General features: G+C 36.4%; 1 protein-coding gene across 1 annotated transcript in view; it reads left to right on the top strand.

Annotated features, from left to right (window-relative positions):
• Nucleotides 1–27418, top strand: part of LOC126041596 (uncharacterized oxidoreductase ZK1290.5-like) — a gene marked incomplete at its 5' end in the record, with an annotated part of 53646 nt that overhangs the window by 15049 nt on the left and 11179 nt on the right. The window contains 4 exon segments of the mRNA XM_049807518.1: nt 1268–1467; nt 1469–1520; nt 9583–9681; nt 24015–24106. Of these exon segments, the coding sequence (XP_049663475.1) occupies nt 1268–1467; nt 1469–1520; nt 9583–9681; nt 24015–24106 (443 nt within the window).

Below are 27418 nucleotides of genomic sequence, written 5' to 3'. Positions count from 1 at the left end.
TCTTGCATGTGTTCTTACGGCATGTGTGAGAAAGTCGTGCAGACTCCTGTGGGGGTTATCCTTCCAGTTCAGGTATGGGAGGTTCTGAGGATGAGTCTAAGGCAACTGTTTTGTGTTTTCATTTGTTTGCTTTTTCTGACAGTCTGGGTGGCTATATACACTTGTTAATTTCATAATTATGTATGTAATGTAGAAATACTATGTTTGGAAGAAAAGAGAAAGTTAACAGCAGATACATATAGTCTTCTTTGACCTGGAGTCCTTTATTTGGATTCAGCAGTGGCTGAAGACCCTGTTGCTGTCAACTGTCACAACTGTACAGGGCCCTTCTGAAGTCAGTGACGTAGCCATTTGCATGCTGACTACTGTTGCACTAGGGCCTTTAAGTACTAATCAGCATCTTGGACAGTGGCTTTGGTAGCTGACTGGAACTGACTGAGCATTTCCTCCAACAAACTGTAGAAAATACTGTTTGTGGGAAGTGTGTGAGTGAGCTTGAATGGGTGAGGGGCTCATGGCAGGAGAAACAACTAACAGGAAAGGGTAAGTAGAAACATCATCCTCCTTGCTCTCAACCAGTTCTTTATCTGACAGTCCTCCTGCTGGTTGCTTTTCCTGCAGAGTCTCCTCCTCCTTCCGTCCCCTTGACATGCAAAATACACATCTAGTGAATACCTACACAATGAAAGTTACAGTACTTTGTTACTGAAACTCCCTGTATGCCTGTTCTGTAACTCTTGTGTAGGATTCCATTGTTTTGGTTACTGCTGAGCTTGACAATATGTGAATTGCACCTGCAGTATGGCCCTGTCTGGGGTTGTACAATGCAATAATAACCTGAAGCTACCAGGAGTTCAACAGAGTAAAGGTTTCAGGATATGCTTTCTGCATAGTAAATTGCTTTTTAAGTTGTATTTTATTTCTTGTTGTTAATATTTTCATCTGTAAATGTTGTGCTCCTATAAAGGATGTATTTTGTCTTTGATGTTCTTCAGCCTGACTTCTGAAATCAGTTCTTAACAGTTAAATGCTGTTGATGTTTGATTTTGGTGGAGTTATTTCTGATCAGTATCAACATTCTAGCACTTTATGTATTTTCCCAGCCTAGAGATCTGTCAGTTCCCGTTTCTTTACTATTAGGAAATTAAAATTGAATAAGAAGGTTCTGTGACAATATACAAAAAAAGGAAAACAAAAATTAATAAGAAATAAAAAATGTCCCTCATAATTCACTGCTGACAATTCATATCTGATTTGGTTTATTTAGGTACTTCCCATCAAGGTGGCTATTTCCATGATGCTGTGGTCCATGCATTACAAAAATGTGGCATTCATCATATTGACACAGCAAAAAGATATGGCTGTGAATCTCTCCTCCAAAAGGCCATCAAAGAGAGTGATGTGAAGCGAGAGGACCTCTGGATAACTACCAAACTGTGGCATAGTGATTATGGCTATGAAAGCACAAAAAAAAGCCCGCTTAGAATCATGTGAAAGACTTGGTGTTGAATATCTTGGTATGAATCTTTACATATAGCTCATTTATTGTGCCTTCTGTGTGAGTATTTGCAAAGATGAATGAATTCCTGAAAACAAATATGTAGTACAGATAGATCACAGACACCAAATTCTGCCTTTATTTATACATTTGCAGATTTCTTGTAGTGTTTCTTCTCTAGGAAGTTCACATGCATATAATTGAGACCACAGAATTTTTCCTTGTTGCAAATGTTTTAAATCAGATCAAGGTATGTTTTGTAAAGGTACATTTCATTGTTAAATCAATTTGAGGAACCACTACATGAGTTGTATATTTCGCTAAAAACACCCAAAACCTATGAAACAAGAATTCATAAACTTAACAATAATTTATTGGTAACTGGGTGACAAAACTGCCACATTTCTTCTGCAGTCTGTTAAATCTCAGGAATGGGAGTCCTTTCTAAAACTTATTTTGTAGGTATATGTTGTGGTTTAACCCCAGCCAACAACTAAGCACCTTGCAGCCGCTCACTTCCTCCCCCACCCAGTGGGATGGAGGAGAAAATCGGGAAAAGAAGTAAAACCCATGGGTTGAGGTTAAGAACGGTTTAATAGAACAGAAAAGAAGAAACTAATAATGATAACACTAATAAAATGAAAACAGTAATAATAAAAGGATTGGAATATACAAATGATGCACAGTGCAATTGCTCACAACCCACCTATCAATGCCCAGTTAGTCGCCAAGTGGCGATCTTCCCCCCCTTCCCCCAGTTCATATACTAGATGTGAAGCCACATGGTATGGAATAACCCTTTGGTCAGTTGGGGTCAGCTGTCCTGGCTGTGTCCCCTCCCAACTACTTGTGCCCCTCCAGCCTTCTTGCTGGCTGGGCATCAGAAGCTGAAAAATCCTTGACTTAGTCTAAATGCTACTTAGCAACAACTGAAAACATCAGTGTTATCAACATTCTTCTCGTACCTAGCTCAAAAACAGCACTGTACCAGCTGCTAGGAAGACAATTGACTCTATCCCAGCTGAAACCAGGACAGTCTATTAATCTTAAAAAATTCTGAATAACTGCCTTTGGTTTGGTCTGTCTCATGCAATATACTTTGAGGAAAATGTTGTATGTACCTACAAGACTTTAGAAGACTAAATCTAATTAACACTGAATTAGACTTATGCACTTTTAAACTTACCCTGATCATAAACTTCTTGTAGTCAAAGATGTCATTGTTACTGTCTTACTAGACAGGCAAAGAGCTGCAATAATGACGCCAATTAATTCTTTGCAACAAGTCATAGGAGAGGAGGTACCTGATAAAAATAAACATGATATTTTTTTAAAACGCCTTTGCTGCTTGTTCTCTAGCTGGAGCAATGAAAAGAAAGTGGATGTAGAGGAAGATGAATTTAAAGTAATAATCTAAAATAATGACACTGGTGGAGGTAGTGTTTATGCTGGTAATCAAGGAATAATTGACCTAACCATCAGACGTTATCTGTCAGTGCCTGAAAAGCCTCATTTTGCTTCTCTTTCCTCACCCTGTCCATCTGTTACTAATAAATAAACTTTTAAACAGCTTTTGTGAAGTACAGATTTTGCTGAATTAATGGCATATAATATTAATGGTAGCTGTTTACTGCATTCACTGGCTTTTTTTGCTTGATGAGGGCGGGGCGGGGGGGGAAACCTATCTCTGTTAAAGACAGATATTTGTATGCACTTCTTTGGCTTCATTCTTTCTGGAAAAGTATCCCTTAACTTCCTGCACTGTTACAGAATAATGCAAAATGAATTACCATCTGTTTTTTGTCTGTCCCATGCAAATGCAGGCCACTACAGGGAGACTTTCATAAACAAAGTTTCAAGCCCTGACTTTCTTCTCTAAATTAAGAAATATCATGTTTCCTCCCCTCTGCTTTCTGCTTGTTATGTCTTGTTTGCTTTCTTTTTTCTTCTGCTTGCTATGATGCTGGTGCTGAATGTTGATGAGAGAAAAACTTGACTGGCTTCCAGGAAATAATTTTCAGTGATTCCTTTTAGTACTGCGATTTGCTTTTATTTTCTCAGGTAGTAGACTGATTAAAGTAGGTAGTCACACAGATACTCAGTTTACATATTGCTGCTAAGCAGAAATATGTGAAACAAGGGAAAAAATATCTGAGAGCAAGAAATGCACAAATACTGTCACTATGTGAGTGAATTCTTAGACTGGCATAAACAGAACTTGAGTTTGTCAGATATGTTCAGCTCTTGAGACTTCTTTTGCTCGTATTACTAAGACAAATTAAGGAATACTACAACCGCCTGTGCAGTCTGCCTCCATACTAGATTTTTTTTCTTCTTTGTTTGGTTTTTTTAATACCCTCACCCATCTTCCCTCCTTCTTCACCTTTCTTCCACTGATGTGGAGATGTCTGAAAAATTTATAAAGCTCTTCCTGAACCACCACTTAGTCTGTCATAGTGACCTAAATCAATGCTGGCTTCATCTTGCTTTAACTTGATTTGTAAACTGTGATGACTTAGAAAATATTTCACATGCAATTCACTTACCTGTTAATGAGGATGGTGACCTCCACAAGAAGGATGGTACAGCAAGTGGAGTAACGGTTTTGGCTGCTTGAGCTTAATCTCTGTTGGATCAGCTCCACAGACCGTATTTAACACAGTACGATCTCCGCTTGTGTGAAGGAGATAAGGTTGAGTTCAATGCTTAGTGCTTATGCTGGTAAAGTAGACCCTTAGAGGAGGTACAATACATGGGGTGTTTCATGGAGTTCATAGGAAAGCATCATGCTTTAAGGAGTCCCGTACCTCCTGTCTGAAAGCACTCAGCTGGAAGGTGCTACTGGAAGGACTTTTCATGCAAAAAGTGGCAGTATCTTGAGACGTGAACTTTTCAAGTGTTTCAAGAATGCTTAGAGTAAGAGCTTTTTGTTGGAAACTGAGGCTTATCACAAGTCTAAGAAAAGTAACCGGAATGCAGAAGATTGGTTTGAAAAAATGGTCGTAGCCTTGTAGAACTAAGCTTAGATATCCTAGCTGTTTTCATTCATACCTGCATTTTGTGTCCCTTTTCTGCTGGCCAGTCTATACTGTAGAGAGGACATGAAATCCGTGACAAGAAGAGATCTGGCAATAACAGAACAATTTATGTCCAAGCTTATTTAGGAAAGGAAAGTAAATTCTTTAGTTACAAACGTGTTAAAGCTGGCAGTTTTTCTGTGGAATAGGAATGCGAAATAAACGTACATGAAAGGTACTTAAATCAGAATTTCTTTATTTCATTATATGATATTAACCAAATATGTGGGGGTTTGTAGCATTTCCATAAAGATACATGGTTCGTATAGAAAATTAAAAGATCCTAAATAATATATCTGTAATGGTAGACCTTTATGTTGGAGGGAAAGTTAGCCATTCAGAAGACTGCAAAAAGAAAAAGCTGTAGGAGCCCTGGCAGCTAAATGTGCAGCTAAGCTCTTTGTTCCAGGGAAGGTCCTGTTAATTTTGTTGAGGATCCTTATGGGCTACACAGTCCCTCCATGCAGAGTGAATTAGAGACTTGGGAAATAATCTAACAGGAATTGATAAATCTGTGCATTAGCAGTATATAGAATGGCTGTTGAAACATTAACTGTTGAAAGCAGTTGCAGCTTTTTAAGAGAAAAAGTGTTCCATGTAAAATACTGTTATGAAAGCACTTTGATAAGCGTTTTTTTGGGCAAATGGTATTAGAAGAGCAGTGTTCCAGGATTTTTATTTGAATCAGTAGATTATATATCCATGAGAAGCTGGAAACTTGTATTATTTGCGGGTAGTGGTTGTAACAGATATTCTGCTCCTTGCATTTTCTAAATGTGGTCCTTAACTAGCAGTGACAGTAAACCAATATGAAATGGCAGCAAATCTTACAGGTTTGGCAGTAGCAGAATACATTCCTTGGGATTTGGATCAAACCTCCAAAGTAACATCTTGAATGTGATTTGTGGGTTACTGAATTCATATACAATTTTATTTTCCTTTTGACTGTTCTGAGTCTGTCACATTCAGGCAAATCTAACCTATCACAAATACCCAACTGGAGTTGGACAAATGTTCTATTGGTATATTTAGTGTAGTAGATGAATCACATGAATTACGATAATACACCCAGTTCAGAGTGTGTATTAATTCAGAACACTTTGGAGGTTGCTTCACGTTGATCTTTGTTCCAATAGAATAAAAAAAACAACACAAAAAAAGATTGGGTGGGAGCAAAAAAATATATCATGTACATACTAAGTGCAGTGATGATTCAGAAAATCAGGGAAAATATAATCATTGCATTATGATAACTGTGCAAAACATTGAAAAATATACTTTTGCTTTTAGGTTTGATATGAGCCAGGGCTTGTTCTGCAAAACGAGGTTTGTTTTAGTGGATTTTGACTTTTTTTTTAATATTGTATTAGGAATTCGAATAGAATTGCAAACTTTTATTTCCATGCCAACATGCTGTGGGCTTTTAAATGTTTAAAATGTCCCTGTACTTTTAAGTTAAGAGGAACTCTGTTGATTGTAGGTGCTGCAACCACTAAGAAGTAATAAGACACTCTATTTTAAATGTATGTGTGAAAGTAGTTCATGTGTTAATTTTAGTTTTCCTGCAGCACTGTGTTTTGACATTTGAACTTCAGTTTCAGACTTTCACTTACCACTGCAAGACTACAGCTTGATTGTGTGTAATGGATGCTTTAAAAAGCTGGTAATTACAAAATTTGATTGTGAATGTTTGGAGGTTTTTTCTTCTTTCTCAAGTGCATCCTCATACTGTGAATCATTGGGGGTATTTTGTTTTGAGTTAGGATTATTTTTTAAAAATACATGGCTGGAAAACATCAAGGTATTCATTAATAGATCCCACACTACAAGGCATAACCCCATTGTTCTCAACAGATGAAAAATGTAGTCTGTTCTTAAAAACCTCCAGTGATGAAGTTGCATGTTTCTTGATTACCAGAACCGTAAGCTATTTTGATAAATAATTTAAAACTAATTTCTTCCCTCCAAAATGAAAATAAGAGTGTTTGTGTTCTTGTAATCTCCCAGGAGGGGAAATACTTTAAGCAAAAGAAAGTGTGTAGGTGTGAACGTGTGTACAAATGAAGATGAAATTGTAGACCTTGGTTTGTGAGGTGCTTACTGTTTTTATTGGCCTAAGTTTTCTAACAGATACAGAAGTAAGCAGATCCTAATTTAAAATTAAATATGCTTAGTTTATTTAAATAGAGTGGCAGCTTTGTTTCTTATTGCAAGGTACATTGTATTTCTTCTGCTTCTAGCTGTGTTGGGGTGGTTTGTGCATGACTGGCAGAAAGATGATTCTACTCTTTATCTCTGAGATAAGGTACCTTTGCCCCACATCTTTCATGAATGCTTCTTGCAGTCCAGAGTATTTCTAACTGTGAAGTAACTTTTATTTCAACAAAAAGCCTAAATTAAAATAAACAATAGGATGATATGGACATCACATAACTGATAACATCACCTTTCTAAAATAAAGGACGAACAGCTAATCATGTTTGCATTGAAGAGGTCTCAGACACTAATACAGGGAAGGGTGATATACTGCATTTTTTAAATATCCAAGGCCAGAGATCTTTCAGTTATCAAATCTGTTAAAAGTTTTTCTTCTGAGAGTACTTCAATTTCTTGGGCTGAGTACAAAGCATCTTTGTACGTGGAAAGCCGTTCTGAGGGTATTTCTGTGAACGTTTGCAAACTGTTATGTCTAACTGATTATTCAGGCTTTTGGAAAAGTAGCTTTTGGTGAAATTCTGCTGAAGTTAATGATTATTTATTGGTGGTGCTATACAACATTTTTGCATAGTTAAGCAGTTCTTATTAGTCTGATTTGGAGAACATAACAAGTAGCAATTGAAGATAGGCAATTCTTCCACTTTTATGTGAGGTAGGCATCAGATACCACTAACTTAAACCTACCTACCTATGACATTAGCTTTATCCAAGCAAAAAAGCTTAAATTAAAACATGGCAGTCTCTATGCAGTAAGTACTGACATTGGCATATATAATTTTGGTTTAAAAGGAACACTTGATATTAGCAATTCCTAATGCTAATCCTTGGGATTGCATCTAATATCAGTCAGTGGAAATTTTAAAAGAGAGTTTATTGGCAACAGAATTAGAGTAGTCCTGAGCTTTGAACATAACCTTACCAAATGCTCTAATCAATATCCTACTATTAGTTTTCACTCAAATGTCCCAGAAATTGGTATTTATTCCAATACCTTATGTTGGTATTTATTCTTAATAAATACAACTTCTTTTTTCAGAGCAATTGGGGAAGAAGTAATTATTCACAGATCAGTGATGAGCAAGACTGCATCTGGTTTTTTACTCTTCTAAATTGGGAGTGTATTTTATGTATATAAGGGCAAAGAATGAGCAACTCTCTCTTTAAACATGACATAAACACAGATGCTGCAGATCATTATATATGAGTGATATTTACTTGTCTGAGCAATTGTATTTAAAAGTCTGATGGGTTATTGATACAAGAAAGTAAAAATTTAGCTCATGATTTTTGTGATACACACAAAATAATTTTTTCCTTGATACATCTGTAATGTACCTTACTGTACAAAATTCTGTGTTGTTCTAATTAGATTCTTAATCTAAGCAAATACTCTCTTTAACAGTGTTGCAATGATGTACCCAAATGGGGACTGGTGTATTATAGTGAATTTCATGTTACCTTTTCCTCTTAAATCAAGGTTGAATTTGTATTTATAGAGATGGAAAGCTAATATACCATCCCAGTGGTATAGTAGTCATTAGTGCAGTCCTTAAATGTGAATGAAAAAAGGTATAGTAGAGGATCTGTGTTTTCACAAAGAGGTGTTGTAAATGAATGGTGCAATGCATTCAAAGAACAAATAACTCTGCTCATTGCAAACGAGTCTATCTTTTTATTCCTTAACTCAATATTTGAACTGCCAAAAAAAAAAGGAATATTATATAGCACTTAAAATTATGCACATCTCAGTCATGCATTTATTTTCTTTTCCTGTTTTGTGTCAGACTAATGATGCAGCAAAGACCAACACCTCTTTGACTGGGATGCCTGCAGTTACCTGTTTAATCTGCAGTTAGAATTTAAATAGAAATGTAGTTGTTCTCAAAGTATCTCCTAAATTTCTCCTTCAGAATGTCTAGCAGTGTCTACAAACTTACAATGGCATTACATCCTATAATTTTTGAAATTTAGATAACCTGATTTGGAACTCTTGAGTTCAATACATATGAATTTCTCATTTTTAATTTGTTGGAAATGCTTCCTTTTTCAGTAGAAGGACAGTCGTTTCTTGCGTGGAGACAACGCCAAAAAAAAAGCTTTCCTGAGACAGCCAGTTTCAGTAGCTGCTTGGATAATTTCATCACTAAATCTTAATTGTGTTTGAAATTGTGCTAACATTTCATAAAATATAGTAAAGCATGATTCTGTTCCCTTAAAAATAATATTTTTTTAAAAAAAGCTTTAAAAAAATCACAAATGCTGGCACAAAATCTTAGCCAAAAAAACCTGCATGACAATGTGCTGTAATTTCCAACAGAAATTCATTAATGGAAGTATTCTTCAGAAAGGAAAAAAACAGACCCACTGCTAAGGTTGTATAAAATATCTACAGAACTGCCAAACATATTTATCTTCTGTAAACTTAAGACTTGTAGCACTTCAGCAGTAGTCCAGTCTTAATTCCAGTGACCAAAATTGCTTTGATTTAAATGGGGCTTGTTATGTGTTGCAAGTTTAAGTGACCATATGTGACCATGGAATTCTGATTACAGTGACCTAAACCTGTGGCACATGTTGCAACTTCTGCTACCTTTAGTTGTTAAATGAAATCTACAACATCACATTATTAAAACTCAATGGATGTATACAGTGATGATCATGGAGTAGTATTTGTAACTATTTTGATGATGATATGTTAGGGGGTGTTATGGAGGGAAAATGCTGTTTCATGTGGTTTGATTTTGGGGGGGGTTTTGCACACTTTAATGAGTAGTCTGGTTCTGTTTATTTTTTATTTAATACGCTGGCCTGATACACATATTCCAGGTAATAGCAATCAAGAGGTCCAAGCTGAAACCTGCAGAGTGATGGAGGAGCTCTGTGAGAAAGGTGATATAATGATGAAAACCTATCTTGGCAGAAGGAGTTACAGTGCATTTTGGGATTTGGGGAATTTGTAGTGAGAGATGTTCAAAAACTTAATTTGAACTGGATGCTCATATTTCAGCGGGATTTGGCTGTGTAAGTTACGTGAATCTCTTTAGAAATTGCAGCATTAGCATTTTGGGAAGTTAAATAAGAGAGCTTTGGGTTGCTTGTAAATAATACATTGCCACATTCTGCCCATGAGATTAATGATGGTGCACATACTTTCTTCAGGAAATCTACAAATTGCATTGAAATCTGCATGCTACTATGGCACATCTTTGTAGTAGCCTCCTCTGTTTTAAGTATAAATCATGCTAAGTTTTACTTCCTTTAGATTTTTTTTAATTGTATGATGCCATTTTCTAATTTATCATATATTGTGGTATTTCATAGATCCTTTTCTGTTTTAGAAAAGGTCAACAAAACAAAATGGCTAGATGAGGAACAAATACTCAGCTGCAGATTCTTTGATACTAACTTTTGGGGGAAAAAAAAAAATCAAAGAAGGGAGCGATTCTCTCAAATTCTGATAACTGTCAATTTGATTTTTCATGCATTGCAAGGTTCAGTTTACATTCATAGCAATAGGAAGAGTAGACTGTCCCAATCAAAATTTATCATATAGATTTAAGAGGAGGATTTTGCTCCTGAAGTATGTAGTATTATTAGAAACAGTGTCGTAAGAGAAGATCCTGTCATGCAGTTCTTGGGCAATGTGGACCACCCTCTTTACAGCTTCAGAGAAGTTCCACTGACAGGGAGAAGACTTCCTGGATTAAGTAGTCTATATGCTAACCCAGAGTTACCAAAATAGCAATTGTCGCGGGAGAGTTGTACAAAGGCAATTACAGGCTGTGTGCCACTACCAGTTTTATCAGAGCAATAAACAAACCTGTTCTCTTACACTTCAACCCTTCAGTTACTTTTGGTCTGCCTCTGGAAACACAGAAGTAAATTATCTTTGATACATCTTTTATTCTTGTTTTTTATATTAAGCATAAGGGAAGTTGCAAAAAGTGTTTTCTGCCATGTAAGGGATTACAACATTCAGTTGTAATCACTACACCAACCTAATATTTCAAAGCATCAATGACTTTTAAGTTGGAAGATGGATTATTTGACAAGGTACTTCATCTTTCCATTGAGAATTTTTTTTCTGATGAGTATTCAAGTTAGTGCATGTAATTTGTGCCTAGATATGCCATCCTAATTTGCTGCAAACAGGTTGTATTTTCACCTTCTATTATTTTTCCTATCCTGTTGGCTTTATTCTGCTTTTGCATGTGTGTTTGTGATCTTCCCTGTCTTACACAACTATTTCTGTCTATATCTTCCTAATGGGAAAGACTGTGAGCCATTCAGTGGTCTTCCAGTAAGACACTGGAAAAACTATCACTGGCCTCATAGGCAGAGGAAAATTACTTTTGTTTTTTGTTCCTGTACGTGATACCTCTTTACAGACATGCCATGTTATATTTCTTTTTCCTGCAGTTGCATTTCTTCAGCAGTTTTGTCAATCTGCATGTTGCTACCCACAGTCTTTTTCTGTAAGCATACTGTAGACTCATGATTCCTTTAGCTGAATGTCAGCTTTCCAGCTCTGGTTGTCTAAATTACCTCAGTTAGATCATCTACAGGGCAAGGAAAATTTATTAATCTGGTTGAATCAAGTGCCTTAGAACATCAACCTCCACATTTTTGCTTTAGGGGATACAGACTGTGGATGTCCTGACCATAACTATGTGTTACTGAAATGACACACAGATGTTAACCACTCTGGAGATAGAAATGCAATGATTCCTGAGGAAAATGTTAAATAATTTGTTTCCATGGTTAACCACTAGACTTTCCACTGAAGATTAAACACTTGCTGCGTATCTTTACGTGACTTGCTATGTGTTATGTGAGCAACATGTTAGTCTTGGTCTGAATTGAATATTATATCTGGTCAAAATTCTTACTTGAGGGGAAAAAAAAGTCATCTTCATTTATTGGAGGAAAAATTTTAAGTTCCACACTAAACAGGTGAGTTCTTTGTCTTCTCTGAAGCTGACATTGCTTCAGGTAGTCATTGGTTCCTGTTTGCAATCCTGTTACTTTTGGGTTTTAGGAAATGTTTTTTCTAGGAAAAAAAAAAAAATCAGTAGAAACTAAAAGCTTACACTTAAGGATTGACCATTTAAAAGAATGATATGATTCTGCAGTCAATTCATGAAGGAAATATTGAAAATATTCAACTTGGTAGTGGGTTTAGCAGCTAGCTATGTCGACACTGAAGAGTGCCTGTAAGTGCAGTGACAATAAACACTGTTCTCTGTAGGAAAAAAAAAAAAAAAAAAAAAAAAAAAAAAAAACAACCTGGTTTCTGTTACGGGACTGATGATGCATATGTATCTGCAAGATACTTACAAGATAGTTAAAAGATCTCGATGTTGACCTAAGTCTTTGGTCTGGCTGAAGTTAACAAGATTTTCTTTAATCGCTTCTCGGTATTTGCAGATCGTTTGAGTGCAGATATTTGAAAATCTCATTCTTTCAACTTCAATTTAAATCCAGGTTAATATTTATTCTGCAAAATTCCACTTACCTGGGGCAAGCAACATTTTAAAATAATGTAAATTATTAATAGTCTTTTTTGTTATTATCAATTGCCCTAGTAGGAGGGAAATAAATTGTTAGTACCCAAGACTGTAAAAGTCTTTAATCCAGGGTTTTTTTCAGATTGTGTTAAATTTTAGAGTGGTCACAATGGTCAGAAGTTGACACAAGAAAAATCCCAACTACATCTACATTCATAGCTTCAAGACAGTTTTTCTTAGGTCATGTGTACAAAGATAGATTCGACCAGGTTTATCTGAGAGCCAGCACATAGCAGCTGAGACATAGGGCTGCACAGCTTGTAGGGCTTCTGGCCTGAAGTATCTTCTCACCCAGCTAACTGAGGAGAGACCAGAGGTTCTGGGTCTGTGCCCCTGTCTGGGTCAGCATGTACTAATTTATAAGACTCTGCCCCCAGATAATAAAAATTGTCTGACAGATAAAAAAAAAAAAATTAAAAAAAAATTATTTGTCAAAATTATTAAAATAAATATTTTAGGGAGCAAAAAGCTTGCATAAAAAGTTAAACAAAACTCCTTGGATTATAATGAGTCCAATTTTAGTAAACTCCTAAGTACCTCTGGTTGTAGAGAAAATAGCAGGTTTATTGTTATTTGAATGCAGCATGTGCCAATGAAATTGATGTGTAAACTGGTAGATGTGCATTCATTGAGATGTGTGGGCATCTGTAAGTTTACTGTTTCTTAATCCTTGACTGCTTAGTAGTGCTTCCTGTATATACTCTTAATGAAGCTTTGGAGTTGAGCTGTAACATCAGAATATTCTCATAAATAGAAAATAATAGATTCAGGTGACGAGAGAAGTCCTTTTGCTATCACTGAAAAATCCCCACTGTGGCTTACCACTATACTGTTTTTGTATTTCATCAAAAGGAATTTGAGGTTAACATTTTTCAAAAGAACCTTTTATCCTGATACGATTTGAACTGGAAATACGAACAATTTAAAATGAGAATCTGAATAGTATTTATTAGGGATCTGGTTACCCTCTCCATTTGATTACTTACCATACTGAAGTTTTGAGCTGTACTCCTTGGATTCAATGCGCTTTGTATCTTTGGATATTAAACAGAATCTGGTTACTGCCCCAAGGCTCGGGTCTCAGGAACACACTTGAAAGAGTTTCATATTTTAGCACTCTCACCCTTGTGCTTGAATCCACTGTTCAACTGCCTAATGTAACTGAGCAGCTATTGCAAGATCTCACTTAAGGTTACAAACAATTTCCCAGAATCCTGGACATTTTTCTTGAGATTTTCCATGAGGGAGACCATGACAGATATGAGAGCATGCCTAAAAACACATGTAGGAATTCTGAAGTCACTGTTGTCCTTTACTGTAACAGTATGAAATAATACATTTATTATCTATGTTAAAATAACAGACCCCAAAAGTTTTAACCACTTCAGGTGTTTTAATCCCTCTGGGTTGTGTCTGGAACATGGTCCTTCTGGTTTGCCCTTGAGCTACAGAGTCTTTGGCTAAACACACTTATTTTTTATTTTCTCCTGGGTATATCCTTCAGTATGTGTCTTACAGTCCATTAAAAGTCCTACCAGAGTCTTTCCCTCTTTAACCTTAAATTTGTATATTTTTACCCTCTATCCTCTCTTCCCTACAAACAAGGCCAGGTTATACTTTTAGTTTGACTTTGTTTTTAGTACTCCTGTTGTATAGCCAAAGCCCAGTCCCTAAATTTGCTGGCTTCCCTTAACATCTTTCCAGGGAAAAATGTCATACAATCCTGGTCAACAAAGGTAGATACGTATTTACAGTGGTATACAAACCTATAGCAATTGTATCATTCTGTAACATGAACCAAAACTTATAAATTGTATGTACATTTCCCCAAATCATACAGAAAGTGTATTGCAACACTTATTCCTCATATTAATGAATTGTAACACTGCTTGATTCATGAGGCATTCACATGCTGGTTAAGAAAGGATTCAGTGGAGACACTTTTATTTTGTCTTCCAGTCTGTTGTCTTCCACAGTCTTCAGACCCTGGGATTTGCACGCATTTAGGCCCAGCCTTACTTCCAGAGGGAGTTGTGCCATCTCTTGTGGTAGCTTGAGGATCGGAATTCGGCACCTGATCTGTGTAGTCAGCCCAAGTGATCGGAAGATTTTCTAATTTAAAAGCTCCTGAGGCACTGCAGCAATTTCCACTGCTCAGTCATTGCAGCTTCTTTATGTTGAGAATTATGAACCAGTGAATGAGGAAGGATAATTACTATTTTATTTACTGTTTTTAGAATTGTATTGTGTACTTGACAATATAGGATAAAGGCACTACCTGCACTAAAAACTCCCATTTAAAAATGCTGGGTGACTTCTGATAGACCAAGCTGATAGCTCTCTATTCATAGCAGGAAAGATCATACTGTTAAACTGATTTCTACTAGCTGAGGCAGCCTTACAGTTTCAAGAATTAGTTTCTTTAAATGCTGTTACGTCTGAGAATGTAGTTTGGGCTTTTTTTGGTTTGGGGTTGTGTTTTTTTTAATCTTCTCTGTCTTAAGGTTGCAGTCAGAGTAAAGAAGTCTCTATCTGCACTGCAGTGCTGAGAGGCAGAGAACTCTAGACTTGAATCTTTGTTCAACAGCCTGCATACATGTTTTGCTTTAAAGAGTTACAGGATAAACAGTGCTGAGGGACAAGGGAGGAAAAAAAATCTTAATGTTGGTCAGTGAGATGTTCATGTATAATAACTGGTTCTGTGTTGTAACAGCTGACATCAACTAGGATTCTTTTAATATCAAGGCTATAGTTTGAATTTTTGTGGTCTCGTACATTGTCATTTTGTGGAATTATCCTCTCCATTACCTCAGGACAGAGGCCAGACTGCCTACAGAACCCATTCCAAGATACATACATTGAGTCAAATATTCCCTTGACAGCTGCAACATTCTTGTATAGGCATTTGTCTGCTGGCAGATGAGAGCAGCGTGGCAAGCTGCTTTGACATCATGAATAGTCATTATATATGCTCACTGGTAATTGGTCTGTTTGTAGCAAAATGACCCTTTCCATATTCAGTGTCTTTAATGACCTTGATTTTGGCATTGTGGCTAGCCCATCATCTTGGCAAGCTTTTCATACACACATGCACATGATTACTTGTCCCTCTATCTAAAAATGCTGGGAAGAATGAGGGCCTCCAGCCAGCTTTTGCCTGAAGTTGGCAAGAGTAGTAACATGGTGGTTGTTCTGCGTTCAGATCCCACTGGGACTCGGTGCTATTTTACTAAGAGTAAAATTTCTTGCTAATCTTGTTAGTGTAAGCAGCGCAGCTTATGCTTACATGAAATATTCATATTTGCATCAGAAATTCCTTAATATGTTAACATGATTTTTTTAAACATAGAGAAATGCTTTTCAGAATAAATACAATTATTCCCTTTATATGTTAGTATAGTAGTCTTCATGTGTGATTTGAAGGGAGTCCCACAAAGTAATAGAAATTGTTTAGCCCAGTAACTTGATTCAAAGAAACTAACTCGATAGTTTGATTAACTATTAAGAAGGTATTCTTTACTGGCAGCGCTGGATGCACGGGGGATCGTTCCACCTATTGTGCACACCATCGGGTCTAATTCTGCAGGTTAAGTACATGTTATACTGTCCTGGTTTCAGCTGGGATAGAATTAATTGTCTTCCTAGTAGCTGGTAAAGTGCTGTGTTTTGAGTTCAGTATGCGAAGAATGTTGATAACACTGATGTTTTCAGTTGGTGCTCAGTATTGTTTTGACTATAGTCAAGGATTTTTCAGCTTCTCATGCCCAGCCAGCGAGAAAGCTGGAGGGGCACAAGAAGTTGGCACAGGACACAGCCAGGGCACCTGACCCAAACTGGCCAACGGTGTATTCCATACCATGGGACGTCACATCTAGTATAGGAACTGGGAAGTGGGGGCCGGGAATCGCTGCTCGGGGACTAGCTGGGTGTCGGTTGGCGGGTGGTGAGCAATTGGCCTGCGCATCATTTGTACATTCCAATCCTTTTATTATTGCTGTTGTCATTTTATTACTGTTATCATTACCATTATCAGTTTCTTCTTTTCTGTTCTGTTAAACCGTTCTTATCTCAACCCACGAGTTTTACTTCTTTTTTCCCCAATTTTCTTCCCCCATCCCACTGGATGGAGGGGAGTGAGTGAGCGGCTGCGTGGTGTTTAGTTGCTGGCTGGGGTTAAACCACGACATATACATACATATTCACTAGATTTCCAAGAAATGTTATACATATTCATTAGTTTTCTGGAAAACTATTAGCATATGCAAATGTCCTTTACGCAGGTGCATTGAAGGTCTCTGGTGGTCTTCAGGAGTCCTCTGGTGGTCTTCCATAGTCTTCCTCACTTGTCCACTATTTGACCCTCCTCAGGTGATGCTGCGCAGTATGATCTTTTACATGTTTTGATACATCAGTGCTTGTTAGTGCTCTTATTATCTAAGTTTTCATTAGTGGTGTAGAACCATATGGTCAGTTTAAGCTAAATTATCTACAAGGACAAGAACAAAGGCAGGAGTTCTTATCTTTTCTGGCCCTATCTATTAAAGCAAGGCCTCTACTTGTGCCTTCTCAACAAGATCGTAAACTCGTCAAACAATTAAGTTTTGTGATCGCTCATGATTCCTTCTTGCTCATCACTCCCAAGTACCAGTCTCTGACAGACTTAATCCTTGACAAACACCAGTCTTTGGTATGTAAAGTTACAGAGAGACAATCATTAAGCAATTAGCAGTTTGTTCTCTATATCAAACTGAAGCGATGCCACTATGTTCTTTGAAAAAAGTTATGTTTGGACTAATTCCAAGTGAGAGAAGAAATCTCATCAGCCTTAACAATATTCTTGTCCTTTTCATCTTTGGGCATAGGTCAGTTCAATCATCATCTTTTCTTACTCCATTTTCTATCAGTTCTTAAAACGATGAGTGAGAGTTCAGTAAAACAAATACAGTTTTTGTGTAGGTGGCATAAATTTCGAGTATGTCCTTTCCTAGATTGACATCTTCTGTTTATTCTACTGAAGAATTACTTTAAATCTATGCTTATATTGTCAAATGATGAACAGCTAACAATTCACAAATATTTGTGTTACAGCTCCACAAAATGTTTGTCTCGAGTGTTTTTGCTGGTAGAAGTCATATGTGAATATGTATACATAAGTTGCAGTAAAGTTTTAATAAGTAAAAGCAAGTAACTAATTTTCCTAGCAACACATCTTTTTCACATTGTCTGTAATAATCTGTCTGTACAGATGAAGATGTCTCATAGGCTTGTTATTTTCAGGAGCACAGTTCAGAGATGTGTTTTCATGGGTTGAAGGTGGTTGCAGTTGGTGAGGATGTTGGTTGCACCACACCCTGTTGATCAGATAAAACAGCAATTAAAGATGTATGGAAAAAAAAAAGACTACACATTTATGTTTAAGATCATAAAGAAGTCTATATTGTGCAGTATCTTATTTAAGAATAAGAAATTGCTTAGAATAAGTCATTTTGGTGCAGATGTAAAAGTGGGAACCAATCTAAACTTGCATGAATGCCTATCCTCATTTGTTATGTTTTGCTGTTTTTTCCTTTTTTTTTTTTTTTTTTTTTAATTTTAAGGACTTAATGGGTAATTCTAAGTGTAAAAATAAGCCCTCAGACTTCTTTGTTTCATGATTTATTGCAGTGTATGGATTGTGCTTTTTCTACTAGCAAGTGAATCCTTTTTGTCCAAAATTTAGATAAATCTTTTTGCTTAGCTAATGTAAAGCAAATGTACACATTTAGGTACCAACATAGAAGTACCTAGAAGTCCCACCATGAACACAAGAACTCTTGGGAAGAAGGCAATGCTGAAATACATTTCAAAGGAAAGTCCGTGTCTGAAATAACTTTTTTTTGTCTCAATAAATAATGTACATGATTTGGGGAAAAGGCATCATTTATCTGTTTTGCATATGTTGAATTCAAGCCCTAGATTCTTAGCTATTGTAAATCATTATTGCTTTATTGACATGTTAGGATGCTGTCATTCATACCAGCTGGGAATCATTATCCCCTCTGATATGCAAGTCCAAAAAATTTCCCTGTTCAGGAAACTATGCCATTACAGTTACAGGGGGGACAAACTATTTAGAATCTAACTATGCACTCTGCATAATACTTTCAAAGTGCAAGTTTTAAGGGTACAGCTGAGTTGCTGATAATTTTGATCATATTTTTACCACGTGGCATGTGGTGGCAATACTGACTTAAGGTATAGTGGGATTGATTCTGTACCATGTTGCGTTTGCACTTTTGATTGCCCAACTGTTTTTAGGAGCTGCAGAATGTTCTAGATAAAAAAGGCTGAAAATACATTTTTATAAACCTGTGTTCTGCTCACAGTGTGATTTTTTACATGCTTGAAACTGGCATAAGAGGAGGGTAAATCTGTAAAAGGGAATTTATTCAGTTTTGAAAACAACCAAACAGCCTTTTCAGTGGATTTTTTTAAATCTGATCTGGTTTGTAATGTCAACTCAAGAAAAAAATATGTAAACATAACTAAGGTAGTGCTGCATTGCAGCAGTGAGAATGAGCAGCCAGGGTCAAAGAGACAGAATACATTAAGCTAGTATTGCTGTCTTATGATATTTAGTTTGCCATTTAACAGTGGTGTAAACTGAATGTTTATAATGAGTTTTCAGTCAGTGACTTCTACTCATGCCTCCTCTCCTGTTGTCCTTACAGTTTATCATGGTTCACAGGTGATCTGTAGCAGAAGTAATGATCATGGAATTGCAGTAGCAGGAAAGTCATTTTAAGGGAGATAAGCATGTATACTGTGGTAATGAATAGGATAAAAAGAAATTCTTTCTGGGAGGAAGCATGATTTTTGTGTTTTCAATTTTGCCACAATCTTCCTGTGTGTCTTAGGACACTTAGCCTTTTGGTGACTGTGTTTTTTGAGTCTGTGAAATGGGAACAAGTGTTAATTCATAGATTTAGAAATTAATTCCTTATTGGTTCTGTCTAAGAGTCATCTGCTTTATTTATCAAGGCTTTGGCTTGCAATCTGGATGTGGGGCACACTCAGCCTACAGCTTTGATTTAGCAAGCTGTGTTAAAACCAAATCTTGGATGGTTTCTATGAGTAATACCATCTACCCACAGAGAAGTTCTTAGTGTGCGTATCAGAGAGAATGTGGACCTTTCCAACCTGTGTAACCTCCTTTAATAAAGAAACATTTGCTGCAAATGACCTCTAGTGAAAAGTGGATCTATTTGTGTTTTTTATTGTGGCCTGAATAGAAGATAGAATGGGCACTGTTCACTGGACATGGGAATTCTCACTTGCTCTGACTCATGTAGAACAACAGGGAGGGGGGAGGAAAATGGGCTCCACAAACCCAGTATCCAGTTTTGTCATTTAAAAAACCTTTTTGATCTGAACTTTGTACATTTAATATTCCAGAGGTATTTAGAAGTTTGATAAAAGTCCACAGTAGTGCTAGAGAAAGATAAGGCTCACTACTGTACTAAAACAATGTTGTGGTGCCAAGACGGTCTATTTATGCTTTTTTTGTTGCAAGACTAACAGTGCCCATCAAACTTTGTATAATATGGTATTATACTAAGTAATGGAAAAAATACCCAATCATTCTCTAGGCTGCCATAAAAAATGCTTTAAGCTTAATACACCTCTACATTGCAAACCAGTCTATTAGCATGATGTATTGCTTCACAGCAGCTGGGAGTAATACAGTGTGGTGAAATTACTGATGTGGTGGAGGCCAAGATTTTTTTTGTGTAGAATAGAAAGGATACTAATTTTTTTCCCCATTATAATCAACCGTTATTTTGCCAATGTGTATTCTAATGTGTCTTGCAGAGTTTCATGATAGTTTTTCAAAGCTGGATGAAAATTTCTGTGCTACCATTGTGGTCAGTCAATTTTTAGTATGCATAAAAGAAGCACTGTTGCCAAGTTTTCCTTCAAGCCTGTGAAGTCAGTAGCAAGGAGTAGGACAAAGCCTCAGTAAGCTTTGGGAGCTAATGGGGAATTGCAAACTTCTTGTTTATTGCACCAGGCACTTTCTCAAAATCTGCTTCATAGGGGCCAAACCACTCGTTTCCTCAGGCAGATAAGGAGGATGCTTTCTCTCCCTGAGTCAAAGCTCTGTGACTTTGTAAATAAGGCAGTATAAATGTATATTTTTAAAGTGTACTTCTAGAGGGATTGCAGCTAGCACATTGCAAACTTTTATCTCAGGAGACCTGAACTTCAGGACTAGTTAAACTGGTTAAGTTAAGAAGTATAGACTTTAAAACCACCTGCTATCAAAACAGCTAAGACATAAGTTGTGCCTCAATTATCTGAAATGGAATTTTTAAGCACACTACACAGGTATTAAATTGAAAATAAATGCTCCTCCACCCCCACCCCCTTCAGGAGCATTCTGGTGGGTTTGAGACCTGTGGCACAAATTCTGGGGAACTTACCTCTGTCAGAGCTCTATGAGAGAGGAAATATAAGGAAATGTGCTCTCCCAGTTGTTTCAAGCCAATGAGTCAGGACCCTTTTACACAAGTTTCTCAATATGTAATTTTTTTTATTTCTACTGCTGATGTGATCATTTCATGGATCTCGTTTGATATACATAGTCACAAGTGTTGATCTGTTGGATAAGGCCCAGGAGCTAATTAGACTTTCATTGTCTTGTATATCATTTTCCAACTCTTCATTCTTAAGAATTAATCCAGCAGATGTAAATGTGTAAATAATTCTGTATGATCTCCTGCTTTAAGGCAGTCTTTCCCAGATTTGGACAATGCAGAGCAAGTGTGTTAATCTTCCATCAAGCAGATGGAAGCAATGCTCTAGAGTAGAATCCATTGATTGTTCATTGAAATTTAAACTCTCTATTTTTCAGGAAATTCCAGTGTTTTGAATTCATGTTTCCACCATGCATTGCAATATTTTTAATACAGTCAGGATGTGCAATTGTTTTCATATTTATTGTATTTTATATTGTAATGTAATACAAAAGTCAAAACACTTTGACTTTCATGTATTAGACTGTAACTAAAAACAAAGCAATGGAGTCGAAACAAAGGGTCCTAACTTTACCAAAACTAAATATGTGGATTTAATGAAATGAAATGTTTTAATTGTATTCTCTTAAAAAAAAAAAAAAAAAAAATTAAGAAAATGCTGGTTCTCACAAAGACATTGGAATTCTAATTGCTATTTCTCTGTTGTGTGGGAAAACGTTTGCTTTCTTGACAATTTTGAATTTAGTTTTCTTGGTGTGGCATCACTCTAAACACAGGAATGTCATAATACTGATTTTAGTAGGAGCAACTCATTACTTTTAAGACAAAACATAACTGACCTGAAATTTCTTGATCAGAAATCTAACAAAAAACTTATCAGTGAATGCAATGAGACTATGGAACAGACTTCAAAGTCTCCTAGGAGAAGTATGCTAGAAGCAAAACATCTTAAAGTATACTGCAGGGGGGGAAATAGAAGCTTTCTGTGGAAATGGACAAGTTTAATAAGTCATTTCATATTTCATGTCTGAGTTTTGTTTTATTTCAGCCTGAAATAAAAGCTTTATTCTTCAAGGGCAATAGCAGCATGTTTTTTTGGAACTCCTTAGCTTTCAACAATAGAGTATATTTTGGTTCACCATTGTGTTAAAACTGCAAGTGGTTTTTTTCTGACTTCTTTGGCATAATGATTTATTAGAGTTGACACTCCAGGGTTGTTTCTCAGTAGAAGCTCAGGTTTTGCTCCTTCTGGCAGATTGCATAAAATTATGCAAATAGCTATAGTGCAGGTTATAACTTAATTGTTATACATTTTGAACAATTATAATTTCTGTAAGGAAAGCTGTCTAGCATTTTAGTTGCTAATGTATTTTTTTCTCCTTTTTGTATTCTACAAAAGAAACCACATTAAAAAGTGATACTATATGTGCAGGTTTTGCTGCTGTGCAGCTTATCTGGTTGTGCTGCTAAAATATGTGAAAACAACATAGCAGTCATTGCTCGTATTTATATGGTTAGTGGCTTTCCTAATGCAAAACTGGTTTGTGAGGTTTTTTTCAGGGCTTTAATAATCTGTTCATAATAATTAGCAATGAACTGTAACTTCATTTATGGAATTTCATAGAAGCCTAGAAAAAATTAATTTCTTTGTTTTGTCCAGGTAAATCTAACTTGCAAATTTAAGATACTTTGTAACCTTATAGCTTGTATTTTTATATCCCAATGTATAGTCTACTTGGGGGGGGGGGGGTGTTATACAGAAAACATAGGCATTTTAGGAATAAGTACAGTTAGTACATTTTTCTCCAACATTTTCGTTAGCTTTTGCTTCAAGTGAAATTCTTCCTTTTAATGTAATCGTGCCTCTCAGTTGCATTAATAAGTGGGTTTTATGTGTCTGTATTGCAGCTTCAAATTAAGGCAGCTCCACGGAGTTCCCTGCTGACCTCAAGAAAGTGGTGATTCTAACTGTGGAATGAGGGTAGTTTCAGTCCAGAAATCATTCCTTTGACATCAAATGGCTGAAATTGTCCAATGCTACCTTTTTTAACAGTATAACTTTTGGCTTAATTCCCTTATTATTTGCTATAGATACCTGTATTCATGTATATAGACAAGCATATGCATATATATTATATAGAACTGGCCAGCATAAAAACTGAATTAACAACAGCGCTTGGATTTCCATGTTCGCATACCTTGAGACAGACTTGCCACCTGCAGTGTTACAGATTGAAAGTCAGTCAAGATAAAGTTCACATACTGAAGAAATTACTCTGATTCATAGTCCACAGAATCTACAACCTAAGGAGACCCCTACTAGCCTGGCCGCAGTTTCCCTATCAACTGTGTTTAGCACAGAATAAGGGCCAAACTGTCTAAGATGAGTCAGGGTTGAGGTGTGGTGGAAGGCCAGTATTGGGAGTTGTGCTTTATTGTACCTGAGGTTTGAAGGAAGACATCTGATTTCAGGACTGTCAGCACTTAATCTATACACATGCATGCACACTTAAGGCTTATATAAAAAAAATAACCTTTGTATCACCTATGTGCCATTTAACTTTATTTGCATGTCAACAGGAGCTGAGAAATCTAGCTACTTTTTAAGCTTCTTGGTTCTTGTTAGATACTGCTCACTTAATTGAAGTTTTTATACTGAGATTTACATAACTTCTCATAATGATCTAATAAAAATATAACCAGTGCTACATAGTTCATTTGGGCTGCATGTTCCTGTGTTGTATTGCTCACACCTTATTAGTCTTCAGCAAATGTTCCACTTTTCTTTAGTTTTGGCAAGCTGCTCAGAACACCATTTCCTTCTTTTCATTCTGGTGGAGTCCAATTGTTCTTTGCTTATACTACATTAGCCTTTCCCAGAATTTAGCCTGGAGTTTTTATACACTGGGGAGTTTCCAGTGTGTTTAGATTATAAAATGATTTCCTAGTGTAACTGTGACGAACATGCTTTCCAGATAATACTGTCAAACTAGATTTTGGTGCTGGTTTTCTGTGTTTCTTTGCAATATTTTGCTATACAGAAATGAGTACAATCATTTTGTCTCTTGAAAGTGGTATTTTTCAAATCATGCTCCCAAATACTTAGGATTGTCCCAAAACTTTTTCTGTTTCCCATCAGATTTGTGTAGATCAATTGGTGTAAGCAACTTTCTTATCAGTCATCTTGAGCAACTAAAGGAAGACTCTGTGATTACTCCACATGTTAATTGGGTGAGTGGATAAATATATTTAAAGTATCTGGGTTTGGGTTTTTGCTTTGGTTTTTTTTGTTGTTGTTGTTAAAAATCACCACCCCTATGCCTGAAAGACTGCACCCAAACTAGCCTTAGTCATACAGTTTCTTCTCTTTCATTTCTATATATGCCTTGAAAACCATTCAGGAAGATGACACAAAGTGAGGGGAAGTCCTTCCTCCTTTCTTTCCCCCAGTTTCTCCCAGGCTACTTGTTTGTGTCTGGTTTTAAGGCACAAACAAATGGTCCACGTGCCAGTTTTTGGTGATAAAACAGTTTAGAAATAAAATTCAAGGAGCACTGAACATTTAGCATCTCCAGAGTGAACAAGGTTTTGGAGAGCCTTTGTTCAAATACTATATATAATTCCTCTAAGCAACACTGAAAGCCTCGGGTGATTACATATCCATGCAAGGGTGCTGTTTCCCTTGCTCCCCCTTTATTTCATTCATATTTCAAGTTCATATTAAATTCAGTGAACTTGTCATTTAGGAGGGTGTTTTGAGAGCCCTAGCAAAATTTTTTTGCTGTCCTAGGCAGATAAAAAATGGCCACCTACATACCAGCAGACTTCCAGGACACATAACAGCTATTCCCTTGCTGCCGTTTTCTGCTTACAGCTGTGCTGGAACTTCATGCTCCCATTCCTACCACCTCCTGCCAGTTAAAGTGTGCTTATGCTGATGTAGAACTGGGAACTGGAATGGTTGAAGGGCAGGTGCAGGCTTTTTCCCTTTGTACAGGAGGTGAGGATTTCTGGCAGCTGTTTGTGGTTTAATGTCACTAAACAGCTGTTAAAAGGTTGCTCAGAATGTGACTGTCAGAACCTGACATCTCTGATTTTTGCTGTCCACTAGACTAAAGGTTACTAAAGGACAATTATGAGTAATGTTAAATTAATGTAAAATCATATAAGCTATTTAAATTCAGTGATTCAAAATAAGCTATTGAAATATGTCTTAAGATGGGCAGGTGGATGACTGTTTAAGAATCAGTGAGTTTGCCAAGGTTCAATTCTGTCTCCTTTTCACAAATATACTTCTTCAAAGTCTTACTGGAGTTTGGCATAAGTTGTTACTGTCTGTTAAATGAGAATGGCCTACTAAATCACTGCAAGGAAAAAAAGTTATCTTGGATTTGTTTTGAAAATTCCTGTTACCCACAACATCAAAATGTTACCAGTCTTACTGTGTCAGTAGTGTTAATGGAGAAAAGTTGTTTCTTGATACTATTTGATGGCATCTCTTTTTTCTGTTGCTGAAAAAGAGGAGACAAAAAGTTGAGACAGTAGTGATACTGGGGGCTGGGAGGGTGCCCCTGCTGTATTCAAATAGTCATTTCTTTAAGGTGATGCACAGCATTGTTCCAAATGAAAAACAAAAAAAACCAGCAATATAATAAATAACCATGCCACTGCAAACTGCTCCACTTTGACCAGTTTTGTTATAGCATTAATTTACACTTCTTAGAGTTACAAGAATGTTACAAACCATAGTTCACGTTATCCTCAAAAGACTATTCTGTTTCTTGCTTAGTGTTGGAGACTTGCTGAGTCTGATAGTGAAATTACTTAAGCATTATCAAATAACTAATGAATTCCTAAATTTAAATTAGGAAGTGCTATACTGAATTCTTATTTCACTGTCCAGAATTTAAATTACAAAAGATCTTTGCTATATTTATGCATAAAATAGCATACTCTTTCAATGAACTTATTTCTAAATACAAAACATTTGCAAACAATCATTGTATACAAAGTCTATAAGTGTTGTTTAAGAAACAAGTGAAGGAAAATCACTTCCCTCTTAGCTGTGTTAAATTTGTATAGAGAATTTAGGGTGTTCTTACAATTCCAACAGTTCTTGTGATGTAAAAATTTAAAGGGGTTTTTGTTTTCTGTGAAGAGGAAGAAGTAGGAAGGCAGGAGAAAGGAGGTTATTTATTAGACTTTTATAATCTTTGCAAACCAGGTAGTAAGCAATGCTTCTATTTTACAGACCAAGTTGTAAGTACTGCCTCTCTTGGTTCCTGAAAAAACAGTATTATCATGGCTTTTAAAGAAGTAGGGAGGGCCTGTCTTTTCAAGAGTACAGTATTGTTAAGGTATTTAGTAGTAAGTAAGCACCTTTTAAAATTACAATCTACTGTTAAAAATACTGTTAAACACTGTAAAATTATAAGTATTCTATTGTGTAAAATGAAACTTACAACCGAGAAGTTAAAGGTTTGTATTCCAGAGCTTGTAACTGACTTTGCAGTAGTAAGCTTGGAGTTACGCTCAAGGAAGTCTTTGAAGTCTCTTTCAAGACTTCTATGCCTGTTGCTCATTAGGGAAAAAAGATTACATTTTATAAGAATTTAATTAATATATGTTTCATTTAATAAAGTGATACAGTGAAACCAAGTATAAACTGTTTGTCCCTGAATTCCATGTAGGAATGCTCATCAAAATTTTTTCTACTTTTAAAGAAGTGCAAAGTACTGTGTAATGACCTCAGAGAGGTTTAGTAATGTTGTTAATATTGCCTTTAATATTGAGGTCTATTATGTAAATTTGTTAAAGGTAGAAAAATGTATTTTAGTGTACTGAAGCATTAGGAAACAAACCCTTTGTACATAAGCTCATCTGAACTGTTCCTCTATAGAGAAAACATTTCTAGCCTTGTATTTCAGTTTTATAAAGAGAAATAATTGTAAGATTCTGCATTCCCATTGAGAAACTGACTGAAGTCCAAATTCAGAGAAAGTTTACCAGATGAAAAGAACCCATAGCAGGGTGGAAAGAGTAAGGCTTTTGTATACCATCATCTGGGTTATGACCTTTCTAGGACCATGTGTCAGGATTGTTATTAAGCTCAACTTTTCCCAATTGCGCTATGACTGTCATAAAAAACAGTGCTTATTTAGAGTTCCCCTGTGGCTGACCAAGTAGCAGCTGTGAAGAGTTCTGTCATGTGAACTGCAAACTGTTTTATTAAACAAATGCCAGTTACGCACAAATCACTCAGGGTAGAGTGCCAGAAAAGATCGAGATCTTCCTCTACCACCATATGACGGACAGCCCTCGCCTGAGAAAAGTTTGGGGACTAAAATAGCAAGGGTGGGGCAAGCCAGGAAGTAGGAATTATTATTTTGAGGGGAAGCACATGCTGGCCACTCACCCTCTGCCTCTCCTAGCTGAGGATGCTAGTCCCTTGCATTCAGATGCTGCTAGAACCTTCCAGAAAGTTTTCACAAGAAAAATAAATTCGGAAGTGCTTATTTTATTTTAGGCAGATGATTATTTTAG

Source organism: Accipiter gentilis, chromosome 8, assembly GCF_929443795.1.
Source record: "Accipiter gentilis chromosome 8, bAccGen1.1, whole genome shotgun sequence".
In the NCBI taxonomy this organism is placed as follows: domain Eukaryota; kingdom Metazoa; phylum Chordata; class Aves; order Accipitriformes; family Accipitridae; genus Astur; species Astur gentilis.
The sequence above is the reverse complement of the archived record's forward strand: the minus strand, read 5'-3'. Positions and strand labels throughout refer to the sequence as shown.